This window comes from Alosa alosa, chromosome 3 (genome assembly GCF_017589495.1).
Source record: "Alosa alosa isolate M-15738 ecotype Scorff River chromosome 3, AALO_Geno_1.1, whole genome shotgun sequence".
Lineage (NCBI taxonomy): Eukaryota > Metazoa > Chordata > Actinopteri > Clupeiformes > Clupeidae > Alosa > Alosa alosa.
This window is the reverse complement of record NC_063191.1, coordinates 25,231,770-25,245,801: the sequence shown is the minus strand read 5'-3', so window position 1 is coordinate 25,245,801 and position 14,032 is coordinate 25,231,770. Positions and strand designations below refer to the sequence as shown.

Here is a 14,032-nt window from a genome sequence, read left to right as displayed (position 1 = left end):
CTGGTGTGGAATGTATGTTTCCCCGACCCCTGCTCTCCTCCTAATATCCATCACCACTATCACACGCACCTCCTCTCCTCCTCCTCCACCTCCACCTCGCTCTTTATTTCCCTGCTCTCCTCCTAATATCCATCACCACTATCACACGCACCTCCTCTCCTCCTCCTCCACCTCCACCTCGCTCTTTATTTCCCTGCTCTCCTCCTAATATCCATCACCACTATCACACGCACCTCCTCTCCTCCTCCTCCACCTCGCTCTTTATTTCCAGAAGGATCCACTAATGGCAGTCAGCTCATCTCCTCTTTCATTTACCTCTTCATAAGGGAGGACACACATGTCAGTTGGTGTGTGTGTGTGTGTGTGTGTGTGTGGTTTGGCTCATGACAGAGCTGTAATCCCTTTACAGATGGCCCAGAGGATCAGCTGGGGAATGGAGAAAGGATTCAAGTGACTCAGGTGTGTGTGTGTATGTACAAGGAAACAAGGATACAAGGAAGTTTATTGTCACATAGTTACTGGAAGTAAGAAATGCAGTGAAATTATGTCTGGTGTCAGCCTATTTGTGCATTAATGGGGGTAAAAAGTGCAGTAGAAGAGGGGTTTAGTAGATTAAGTGGCAAGGGCTGCATAAAAAAAGGTGGGGAGGATTGGGATTGGGTGGGGGGCACCAACAAGGAGCACCCAAGAGCAACAGGGGCAAGGAAAAACTCCCCTTACCAAGGAAGAAACCTTGGGCAGATCCACGGCTCAAAGGGGCTAACCCAACTGCCAGGGTCTTGGTGTGTGTGTTGGGGGGATGACAGGGGAGATGGGATAGTGTGCTGTGTATGTGGGGAGAGGGCAGTGTGCAATATGTGTGTTGGAGAAGCTTCCTCATGAGACAATGTGCTGTGTATTGGGGGCAGTGTGCTGTAAGTATGTTGGGGATGTGTGTTGGAGAAGCTTCCTTCTGTGTGTGTGTGTGTGTGTGTGTGTGTGTGTGTGTGTGTGTGTGTGTCTGCGTGCGTGCGTGTCATACTGATATTTCAGAATTTGGGCTACACCACTCTGCATGAGCAAACACAGGATTGCTGCTACGAAAGAAGATGTGTGTGTGTGTGTGTTTGTGTGTGTGTGTTTGTGTATTTGTATGTGTGTGTTTGTGTGTGTTCATGATGTGTGTGTGTGTGTGTGTGTGTGTGTATGTATGTTCTGTTGCTTCTGGACTTTAGTTGGTGGACTGGCTTTGCATGGGCGTAGATAGCACTTTTTCAGCAACACAGCCCATTACACCACCCACTCTTCAGGGATTCCCTTGAAACACACACACACACACACACACACACACACACACACACATACACACACACGCACACACACACACACACACAACAAACAAACAGCAACAACAGCAGCAACAAAACTAGTCAACACCAAAAGCTAGTCTGAGAAGGAAGTAAACCACACACAAACACACACACACACACACACACACACACACACACACTCCTTCACAGACCTAATACCCTCCCCCACTCTGCATGTTTTGGGGATGGAAACGACAAGCCTACCAGTTGCTATGGAGTCGTTATGTATCGAACTGGGGATCTCCATGGCAAAATTACAGTGATGTCATTGCTCTCTGGCAGCAAGATTACATTCTTCCTCTCATGAGAAGCAGGAGCTAGCCACTCCATGCTCACACATACCCACCCACCCACCCACTCAAACACACACACACACACACACACACACACACACACACACACAAATCATCTGTGTATGCGTGTTGTGTGTTAAGATGCACTTCATGACAGCCAGGAACTTGCCCATTTGCAGACCCACAAACACACACACGAACACACACACGCACACACGCACACACACACAAAAGCACACAGATTTGACATACGACTCCCATCTTGCATTAATCTTACAGCTGGCTCCACCAAGATGTCTGGACGCTAGCAGAGAGTCGCAGATCATCTCCCCGTGTCCTGGCATACCACTGTCATGACCACCATGGGAGTATTCACAAACACTCCAGACGCCCTCAGCACACACCTACAGCCAGCATACAGTTGTGCACACAAGGGTAATTCACTGCGTAAGAGGTGCTTATAGCCTCTCTGTCAAGTTGATGGACACACCGCTAAAGCTTAGACTGTGCATGGGTCCTATGAAGCAATACATAAATAAATAAATAAATAAATAAACAAATAAAACCCTAACCCTAAGGATTCCTGACTTAGTGCCTTCTCATTGCATTTCACACAGACATAATCACCACTATGTTGATCCACATGCTCCAGCTGTCTTGACATGTTAATGCACGCACACACACACACACACAGACACACACAGGCACAGGCACATACACACCATAGACATGCACATACACCCTCAGGAACTCAGACACTTTGGCATATGTCTGGCTGCACAGACGACACAGGCCCTGGCACCTGGCATCCTGGGCCAGAGTGTTCTGGAGAGCCCACGCGTCCTCTGACAAACAACAGATGAGAGCAGCACAGCTCCACCAGAGCACGTCAGCACAGCACAGCAGCAGAGTTCCATGGAAGTCAGTGGGGCAAAGTGTTATGGCAAGAGTCTTGAGTGTGCAGTCAAGTATATACAGCTCTGGGAAAAATTAAAAGGACCATTTTTCTCATGTCATCCTACAGTTGCTGAGTGACATTCGTATGAGTTGACGGCCATATTCAAATTTGCAGTGGTCTCTTAATTTTGAATATGATCGTGAACTCATTCGAATGTTACCCAGCAACCATAGAATGACATCAGAAAAACGTGCAGTGGTCTCTTAATTTTTTCCAGGGCTGTATATATAGACTGTATATACTGTATATATATATATGTGTGTGTGTGTGTGTGTGCATGCATGTGTGCCTAGGTGTGTGTGTGTGTGCATGTGTGCCTTAGTGTGTGTGTGTGTGTTTGTGTATGTGTGTGTGTGTGAATGTGTGCGTGCATGCCTAAGTGTGTGTGTGTGTGTGTATGTGCGTGTGGCTTCTAGACTGCAGTGGAGGTCTAACATCTCCTCAGAGGAGCTGTCCAGTTGAAGTCCTCCTCTGCTGGAGGTGGTGTCCCAGTCCTGCTAAGTGCCACCTGCACTGACCAGAAGAACACACCATGGAGCCACTCCTACAACGCACCCATCATTCAGTACATTCAGAACTTAAGGGCAGCCGTGGCCCACTGGTTAGCACCCAGTGGGCCGCGGCTGAAGTGCCCTTGAGCAAGGGACCTAACCCCTCACTGCTCCCCCTCGAAAAGCCGCCATAGCAGGCAGCTCACTGGCGCGGGATTAGTGTGTGCTTCACCTCACTGTGTGTTCACTGTGTGCTGTTTGTGTTTCACTAATTCACCGATTGGGTTAAATGCAGAGACCAAATTTCCCTCACGGGATTAAAAAAGTATATATACTGTTCCTGTTTTAACTTGGTTAACAGCTGTAAGCTGTTACACACACACTGGGCTGCACTGGACTTTCTGTAACAACAGCATTTATTAACGCAGCAAAACAGGGGAGGAAGAAAGACAACAGACAGAGGGAAAATACAGAGGAGAGAGAGAAGGATAGAATGAGAGAGAGTGAGACAGACATGTTCACAACATCAGCTGCGAAAAGGGTGTTACTAAACAGGAAGTAGATAACAGCAAGAGTTTGCGTGTGCCTCGTGTCTTACTTTCTTTCTCTCTTTCACTGTCTCTCTCTCTCTCTCATGCCAACTCATGTCATGACTAACAGAGTATTGAGTGGATGAGGGCAGCGTATCATAACAGGAAAAGAAGCTCCACATGCCAACACCTTCAAACATTCCTGCTCTTCTCATTCACAAAACAGTCTTGGTTGTCTCATTGGGTGAGGCCAACGTCATGAGAGGAATTACAGCTTTAATGTGTTAATTCAAAAGGTCAGGGTAGAGAGCGTCATTATAAACTTGTCTGGTGGACTAACTACTTCCTATTAGTAGGAATAAACCTGAGAAGCTAACACACTGGTGGCCACTGGCTTACTAATGAAAACTTGCCCATGAGAGAAAGTGGGATTTGCATTCATGTTTTTGCATAAGCACATGGAGAATTCAACAGAGATGACTTCTGTCATAAACATAACATAACATAACATACATGTTATACAGTTATAATGGATTAATACCATGGGTGGGTGAATTCATGTGGTGGGTGAATTTATTTGAGCACTTCGAAATATTAATTGGAAACACTAATTTGTATTTTCACGTGGACACCTTCACATGATACTATGCCAGTAAGTAGTGCATAAGCTCTGTGTGTTTGTGTGCGTGTTGGTTCCTAGTGCAGTGCGGCACCAGTGTCACGATGACACCAGTGGACACAGGCTTCTCACTAACCTCTATCCGGATTGTTCCCCCTCTTTCTAGCTCTTACATAAACTCTCACACGCAGGCACACACACACACACACACACACACACACACCTACACACACACACACACACACACACACACACATACACAGACACACACACACAGACATACAGAGGAACACTGTGTGACAGCAGAAACATTGTCATTACCACTGAGCAGTAGCCAGCAACTCATTGTAAACAAATCATTGTCCAGAGAGGACAAGAACAGAGGAAACACAGAGACGAAGAGGGGATAGGAGGGCAGGGGGGAGAGGAGAAATAAAGAAATAAAGAGAGAGAAAGAGAGATGAGAGAGTGAGTATGAAAGGGAGAAGTGAGAAGGTTTTTTGTACGTGGTTGTGGAAAAAATACTCATTTGCCTTCATGAAAAGACAAACATGTTGTCAAGTACTGAACTGACACTGAAACAGACCCCTTTTAGACTGAATATACTGGTTGCAATGTGAGTTACAGATGCGTCTGAGCATACAGATGCGTCTGAGATTTAACTAATGCTTACTGTTAGTGCTGTGTTAGTATTCAAATTATACACATTTCTTGAATACACAACATGTTTCACAGAGAAAAAAATAAGATTTTCTGAGAATCAGGAAGAGTGGTCGGCTAGCCTAATGGGCAGGAGGGAGTGGCAGGGACAGGGAGGAGAGAATACTTCATGATAAAGAAGGAAGAGAGAGAAGGAGAGAAAATAGATAGATAGATAGATAGATAGATAGATAAGCTTAGATAGAGAATGTGTGTGAGAGAGATAGATAGACAGATATTTATATATATATATATATATATATATATATATATATATATATAGAGAGAGAGAGAGAGAGAGAGAGAGAGAAGATGGTGAGAGATTGAGTGGCAGCAACTGAAACATGATGGAGGGGATACAAACAGCAGTGAAGGAGGAGGAGAGGATGTGGTGCAGAAAGACATATATACTTCTGAGGCGCAAACCAGCTAGTGTTCACAACATTTAGTCATTTGGTGTTATGCTACATGACATCTACTTCTAGAATAAGTGTACAGAAACACATTCACATTATGTAACCCTATCTGAACTGCACATTTTAAAATTACTTTCCAAAATAAAAGTAATTCAAGAGACATGGAAATACTGCAGAAATGTCTTCACTATGATTGATTTCCCACACATCAACTGAAGCCAGAATGAAACTAAACCAGCAGCTTACCGCAAATATCATAGGATCCAACAGGCTGTGCCCCAGGCAACAGGTTACAGCCTCTAAGCTTTCTAAGTGTGGCAACTCAATCTACAATCACTTTCAATTCTCATCATCTGTCATCTGTATCTAAGTACATCTAGGAACACTGTGGTTAAGATGCTTTGTGGTAACAGCTGTACATGGAGGTTGTCTACTGATGCACCTGAGGCCAGCTGAATTTGTAACAGTCTCTTGGTGTCCCTCAAGACTTCACACTAGGGTCTCGCTAAACAGACACTGTTAATAGACATCCAAATCAGGCTTATCATTTCATTTCAATGAGTAGCTATGAACGGGGTTGGATTTCAGTGAAAAAACAGCGACATCAACTGATTAGACATCCGTTTCGCATGCAACGTTTGACCCTAATCCATATCAACCGATTCAAGCAGGTGGTGATTACAATCTTGGCTACCGCGGGGCTACATTAAAAGAGTGTTAAACCTAAAGAGAGCAGGTCACATTAGACGAGAGAGCCATGCATTATTGTAATCCTAATCACTCTGAAGCACCATATAATAAGGATAGCTATGGTAGGGTAGTGGATAAGGAGCCGGGTTAGCATGCAGTAGCCCCAAAAGTTGTGAGTTCAATTCCCAGGTGCCTGGCTGGCACTTAACCCTGAGTTACCCCAGGGAATCTGACCCTGCAATTAATTGAAATCTGTTCGTCGCTTTGGATAAAAATGTCAGCCAAATATATAAAAATAAAGAAAGGACAGGAAAAATCCCTCTGATCAATCAGCTCTTATCTCATCTTCCTTCATTTACTAGGGGGCGCTATACTAATTACCTCCACCCAGTAAGTAATAACTTCCCACCAACGTAATAAACCACCAACGTTATAAAAATTGGCACAAAATCAGCACTTTTTAAACGTAATAATCCTGCCAACGTAATCATTTCCCACCAACGTAATAACTATTGCCTACTGCCAACGTAATAACCCAATTTCCCACCAACGTAATAATAATTACGTTTGCAGGAAGTTATTACGTTGATGGGAAGGTTAAACAAATTAACTTCCAACCAATGTAATAAATCACTGATTTAGTGATATTAGCCTATATCTGTTTTATCAGTTGTAAGGGTAGCCTACTGTGTCCGGCCTACCTCCTTTTGGGGGGCCCAGTGCGGCAGGTGGGCAACGGATCAAAGTGTCCCGGAAATCATTGACAGAAATTCATTGAAGGAAAAAAAAATAAAATAAAAATCTGACTAAACCTATATGACCGCCACTTCGTTAGACTGAAGACCACTGCAGCAACATCTTTTCAATGCCTGCCATTCAAAGCCCTTTTGCTGACTCCCACATTCTCCAACCATCTCAGCATTCCGTCTTCTAACAATCACAACGTAGCATTAGGTCAAAATTGGTTCTTTTTTATGTTCCTTCCTGTAATTTGGCAAGAAATCCTGAGGCCATAGCCCACCCCCCATGACAGCGCACAGGGGCATCGATTACAGAACTTTAGCCTTGTTAGGGCTGTATAAAATTGACCAAATTAATATAAGCTGTTGTTAGGCGTAAATAAAGTAGGCTACTTTGTTGTATTGTTTAGCTGACCAATGCACGAGCTTGCAATTGCGAAACGGACTAATAGGCCTACTGCAACCCTTCCAACGTTGGGGGACGAATGTTGACATTTTCCCGTATTCTGCTAACCTGACTCTCGCCAGATGAATTTCGTTCTGCTTAGCTCCGCTTAGCTTCACTCACATCCATCTGGGACCTCTTCCATTGAGAGTGATTTCAGCACGAGATTGTATGGTTGAGCCAATCAGGACGCAGGGCGGGAGTTTCATAGATGTGACATAGCGTAAAAGCGACTGTGAGACTGTTATCAGCGTCACGGGTTGGCTTCGATGTGAGTGGTTGAAGTAGCACGTCAATAGATGACGGACAAGTGGCTTATTCAATCATATGCAAGCAATTTTGATTAGGCCCAGCCTTCTGAAACACAATTCCAATGGATCGGTTCCAGATGGCTGAGTGGAGCTAGGCGGAACGAAATTCATCTGGCGAGAGTCAGGTTAGTATTCTGCGTGAGAAACCCGGGAAATCTCCCTTATTTTCAAAGCTCAATGTTGACAGTATACATGGCTGTTCAATTGGAATAAAAACGGAATACACCACCTCATTCCAATTCTGATCGGATCAGGTATTTTTTATTCCGATTGAGGTGTTTATATGAGAATTTTTTATTCTGTTTATTTGAGCTGTTATTCCATTTCTAATCTGATTAAAAGTGTCCATGTAAATGTGGCTAATGTCCCAGAATAGAGCAGTATTAGCCTGAGGCTTGTGCCAGCAGTCGTCTAATAACTTCATTGATGTAGCATCAAGCTATCCTCTCTCTACAAGTTTGTTTAGTCTGTACAAGTATGTAAGCACTGCACACCGTGCTCTTGTGTGATGTGGTGGAATCACTTGTTAGGGAAACAAATTCTCTGACAGGCCTAGCCAACAAATATTCTGCCTTTTCGGGTCATACAATGTGCAATCCAAGGCCTCCTCCACTCTACCAAGGTTTACAAGTAAAGGCCAACTTTCAAATATCCAGAGAATGGAAGAAATCAATGGAACACATTGAAATCAACTATTCTCATAATACTCCTGTGACAACATCACTCAGAAAAGCCCCTTGAGATGCGTGTTACTGCTGATGAAACGGGGTCTGTGATGGGCCGATGAGGAGAGGGCATTGTCCACCCCCAGCATCCCTGTATGATGCACCAAGAGCCACGGCTTAGGAGCAACACGTGACCACACACACACCCCTCCCTCCATCCAACCCCCCTCCTCCTTCCTCCCTGCACACCGCTGACTGTGCCTGCCACTGACATCATCATCCTCTTTGCCATCTGTTGATCGCTGCGTACCGCTTCCCGGCTCAAGAGGAACTTTGTTGCCCTTGGTCATGACTGGGTTTGAATTCGAGCATGAGGGACCCGGACACAAAGGCCACGCTTGACGCGAAGAGGAGGATTACTACACGTTGTCCACTTTGGAGTCCGCCAGTGAACAAAGAGGGGAATCTTCAAATGCTTTAGAGGTCTTCTCTCACTACAGTTACAAATGCTTTAGAGGTCTTCTCTCACTACAGTTACAAATGCACAGTACAACTTTTTAGGACCACCACACTGATGGTGTTTTCTGTGTCTATCATAATGACATGGTTTGGTAGGTCGCCTGGCACAACCACCACAACACAGACTCTCACCTCATCAACAGCTTTGTTCATTTGAGACCCTCATTGTTAGACATTTGAGAGTGCTGGCTGCAACACAAGCCTGTGTTCCAAGACGGTTTAAGGTAACTTTTAACTACATGTATCGGCTGCTTAAAGTTCAGCGGTACACACTTTCAGGAAGCTACACCAGTGGGATTTGCTTTCCGTCAACGGGGTCATCAGTGTCACCAACACTGCAAAGTCCCCAAATAGGATTGGCTGCAAACACCAGCATCTCTTGACCCTATCATTGTCCCGTTACAGGAAAGATTACCACTAGTCAACTTCCAATATGCTGATGTCATCAGGTCACAATATTGGGTCTCAACACACTGGGCAGCACAACAGATATCTGACCTGAAATGCTGAAATGCAATGTGATGAAATAAAATCTGTTTCCACTTCTCACATTTAACTAAATGAATGTGTTTGTCAGGCAGCTAAACTGAAATCTAGAATGACAGGGGGTGTTAGAATACAATTTACACATACTTGAGATTTAATTCATAAATACAACTATTTTGTGTGCAGCGTACAGTACTGAACAGTTCAACTGGAGAGGCACTGAATATGTTGACCTTACATAATTGCAAACTGCCATGCCTATGATCTTATTGACAGAGAGGCTAAATGTCCTACACTAGAGAATGGAGAATGAGTATTGTAGAGGTCTTGTTCGTGGTGAAGTGTTGACCACTGGACAGCCAAATAACATCTAGCTGGTATTTAGTGAACGTCAGTGAATGCTTTGTGTGCAGACAACAGCATATGTGTTTATTTCACCACCACTGTGACATTAAACCACAGTGCATTTGTAAAGTTAGATTATACTTCAAATGCATTGGGGACACTTCAGCACTGATTCCAAAATAAGATTAAAAACCAGATTGGATCTTTGGCACAAAAGGCCAGTAAGTCTGTGTGAGGTCTGAATCATTGTCCTCTACTACACAATTCTTCAGAATAGATAGATAGATAGATAGATAGATAGATACTTTATTGATCCCAAAGTGGAAATTTAAGAATGTTTCCCAGATTATATAACAGACTCTCAAACAATCGAGTTGGACGACATCTACTATTGGAACTCACTCACCACAAAAATGTCTCATAAATAGATCTACTGACATGCCTGAAATGTGCCAGTCATACACCTGTAGCTTGTCGGCTTAGTTGAATAATAACAATCTCTCGGCTACCCTACTTCAATTACTCTAATAATTCATGGTCGTTTCTGGGCCACTTCTTAGATGAATTGTGCCTGTTGCTTTAGCGGGTGATGTTGGGCTATAACCTGGTCATTTGTATGATGATGTGTGAGCGTTTTGAGAGATTAACGTCAGCTAATTCAAAGCAAAGCTGGTGAACCTTATGGCTATCTTGTGCAAGCGTATTAACTAACTTTGTCTCCAGACCAGCGTTTAGTCATCACGACAAAACAAGGTCTGGATTCTGAAACTATTGTGCATACCTTGATAATGCTGCTTCTTCGTGGAGCTGCCTTCACTGCCTCCAAAAGCACGCTCTCAGTGTCCGGACTCGATCGCTCGGTGGTCGGTAGGATGACGCCGCTTCGTCTTCCTGCACGGGATGCCCTCGCGGGTAGAAACTCAGGGGCTCCATCCCCGCACACGCCGTCTCCATAACAGTCCCGCTCCGACATGTTAATGTGGTGCAAAATTCGCAGGAAAGTAAAAGCCGTGTATTTTACTGAATGAAAAAAGCCGCAAAGTAAGTTTGAAATGGGCGCCCGTCTATCCGAGCCATTTAATAAAAACCTACGCGCGAAGTGTGATACTTGCCAGCAGCAGACAAATAATTGCACATCTGTCTTGGGGTGGGTCACTTTTAACGGCTGGTAGTGATTACAGTTGTGTTAACTATATGGCCTAAATAGCCTGAAATAGGTCGGAGTCTCTCTTGATTACCAAAAAGGTCTTTACGCACAATGGTAAACATTTATCCTGCTCTCAGTGAACGCACTTTGTGTTGGCTAATCAAAACAACAGTAACACGCTCTGACATGCAGCCAGTTCGAAATCATTGTGATAGATTCTTTACCTAGATGCATTCTTCTGTCCACGAGATCTTTTCATGCAACAAGTAGGATATTTCCAGTGGATCGCGCGTCAAACCAATATCTTTGAAATGTTCAAATGTCCAAAAGAGCTTTCATTTTCAATGAGAACAGTTGACGTCTCCTGAAATCGACTAAACTTTGCCAACTGAGCTCAAATTATTGTTTGAGCAGCCCAAGTAGTCTAGACTACGGCAAAACGATCATCTTCTCCTTTGTGATTTGGTTACTTGGGATCGGTGCATTATTATTTGAAATATCCCCATCCCTCATGACTGCTCAGTTATGAGATGGTAAACTTCAGTCCACTACCGGGCTCCACTACAGAGCGGCATTTGACAAGAATGAGGAACACAAGTGTCATTATCGCCGCCTTCCAATCGTCCAGTATAACTCCTCCCACCAGTCCATAATCGAGACAGACACATCTTGGGGCCAATCGGATTAAAATACACACCGGTCAGTATCACGACACAGCCTGTTTCTGTAAGACTGCCTTTGAAAGGGAGGAGTTCTGGTTTGGAATGTGGAATGTTTCGGGCTTTTTGGAAGATTCCCAGATGTTCAAAGCGGAGATGATCTTCTCACATGAGTCTCGTACTTTGTCACAATGGGAGCAACACTGCCAGCATATGCGCATTTTGGGAGGGTGAAGCTATCATGTTTTGTACTGTGTTGGTATGGTCATCATCTCCAATTAGATCTAATTAGATGTATTAGGGGTTGAATATTGAGTTTGATGTTGAAACCAAGCAAACCACTGCACCAATACCCCCCGCCCCCCAATCTGACCCACACCTGAAAGGGGAATAGATGGGGAAAGGTCTGCATTTCTATTTACACTGTGCATATGTGTGATTCATTACTTGTGGACTTGTGATCGTTCATAGGTGTTTCGCAAATGGGTGTGAATTGGTTCAAGTCAAGCGTGGGTCCCATTTTCAGTTCATGTCAGTTGAGAGTGGCCCTCAGGTCTAGAGATCAGTGTATTGTGAGGCGAAGGCGAGCAGTGGCTGTCATTAGCGTCACTAGATGGCCTCTAACACCTGCTTGTGAATATGCAGCGGGGAGGTAACATCTCCCTGTGACCATTGATGTTCCTGAGAAATCTCAAATAGGTTCAGGCTACCAAGAAAAAACAAGTAGGATAAGGTAAACACAAAGTCTAGACATGTAAGTCAATGACAGCCTAAGAGACTAAGGTAAAAAGCATGTTTTACATGTGGTTGGAGGCTGCACTTATGAGTCATTTGTGTGTAGGCAACGCTGTCATCTCAACTGGCTGAATAACACTGTGGCACAGGAGCACAGAAGGAGACATTATTGGCGTCGACTTTTCTCTCCCAATGTCAACTTTTCTTAGGCATCTGGCAAAAATGAAGACCTCATGTTAAATAGCATACTAATGTGAAGAAAAAGGTGTCCACCTGAACAATATGTCCAGATATGTACCCCCTCTCTCTGTCTCTCTCTTTATGTGTGTGTGTGTGTGTGTGTGTGTGTCTCTGAGTGTGTGTGTGTGTGTGTGTGTGTGTGTGTGTGTGTGTGTGTGTGTGTGTGTGAGATAGAGAGAGAGAGAGAGAGAGAGAGAGAGAGAGAGAGAAAGACAGACAGAGAAAGAATCACATCTACACTCTTGATCATGTTTTTTGGTGTTATGTGTAGGTGTGCCAGGTTATTTTCCTCAGCCAAGATGCAGCTGGCCTTTAGTCCACCATGTTCCCCACAGCAGTTTTGGGTCAAGCCTGTCCCTGTACACAAATGGAAAACAGCATCGGCAGCAAAAGAGCACAGTCTGCTCGCTTTCTCAATCAGTCTTTGTTTTTTGACATTTATAAAGACGGAGAGAATTTGCTGGCCAGCTCGAACGACCAGGAAAATACGCAAGCAATAAATGTGCTACATGTTTTAAATGTGTCTACACGCCATTGCATAGTGATCTATTTGTTGAGGGACTATGCAATGACAAAAGTTAGAAGCAACTGTCATCATTCTGTGCATTTTGATGTTTTATCATGGGTTTTAAATGAAATCTTTATGTTTACATTTGAGGGTGCCAAAAATGTAATTGGGAAAGATGAGCGATCGCATGCATTTTCAGAGACACTATTTCATCATGACTAAAAATCATGGTTGTGAGGCTAAGAATAATTCCTTCATGACAGATTCAATTGAAAAAAATACATTTAAAAAGTGAGACATATGATGCATATTGAACATATTTGATTGACAGTGCAGACAGTGAGCGTCAACAGCTTAATCACACAAAAATGACCTAGTTTTATTTGATTACTAATAAAACAAATAAACTAACCAAATTGACACGTCTGCAAATAACCCAGAGGGCAGATGAAACAGACTAATTAGCAGCTACTGCTGACGTCAAGCCTACAGCTGATGCTGTTTGGAACACACAGGAGATGCTCCAGCGGCTGCTTTCTGCGGTCACTCTGGGGATGCTCAATTCCTCCGTTCATCTACAGCCTTACACCCTTTTGTCATGCTGAGGAACTGAAAGAGGCGTCAGCTTGTTTGTTTCTAGTGAACAGTGACCTCTTGTGGCAATTCATTTAAGTAGCAGAAAAATGCTCCATCTACTGTATCTACTTTCTACCACTGCCTGACTGTCCAGCATTTGTTATTCTTTTACCATGTTTCAGTCCACTACAGAGCTCCTGCATGCTATGTCATTAAAGAGGAGTTGCAAGTTTGATGGATTATTTCACTGCACAGTGTTAATGATTTTGCAATGGAGGTTTATTTACTCAATATTTCAAAACCCTATCAACTCCTTTGTGTCTCTTTCAGCTCAAGGCTCCAGCCATCTGCAGGTGTTTTTGAAGTTTATCGTTCAAAGCTTCCCCTGCCTCGGTGTTCGCTGTAACAACACCACTGTTGTGTGTGTGGGCAGGCAGGGCTGACGAGATACAGCATGTGTTGTCAGGGCTGTGTTGATGTCCTTGCTCTACCTCCCCTCAATCTTCTGGTGTCCTTCCTCCCGTGTGCGGTGCCGAGGACATCAAGGAGCAGCAGCAGGTGTCTGTCCAGCTGGGCCAGCCACTGATACACACATGCATTTTCATCTCCCT

General features: G+C 44.0%; 1 protein-coding gene and 1 long non-coding RNA gene across 2 annotated transcripts in view; both read right to left on the bottom strand.

Moving 5' to 3' along the window:
• The window catches only part of plcl1 (phospholipase C like 1), a 68,183-nt gene extending 56,913 nt beyond the window's left edge, over positions 1–11,270 (bottom strand). Inside the window, exon 1 of the mRNA XM_048239061.1 lies at positions 10,338–11,270. Coding sequence (XP_048095018.1) covers positions 10,338–10,529 — 192 coding nt within the window. The 5' untranslated portion in view covers positions 10,530–11,270. The remainder of the gene's footprint in view (positions 1–10,337) is intronic.
• Positions 28–444, bottom strand: LOC125292003. Its single transcript, XR_007193126.1, has 2 exons — positions 234–444; positions 28–159 (listed from the first exon to the last, which is right to left on the bottom strand). It is a non-coding gene; the product is annotated as an uncharacterized LOC125292003 (long non-coding RNA).
• Positions 11,271–14,032: the final 2,762 nt, after the last annotated feature.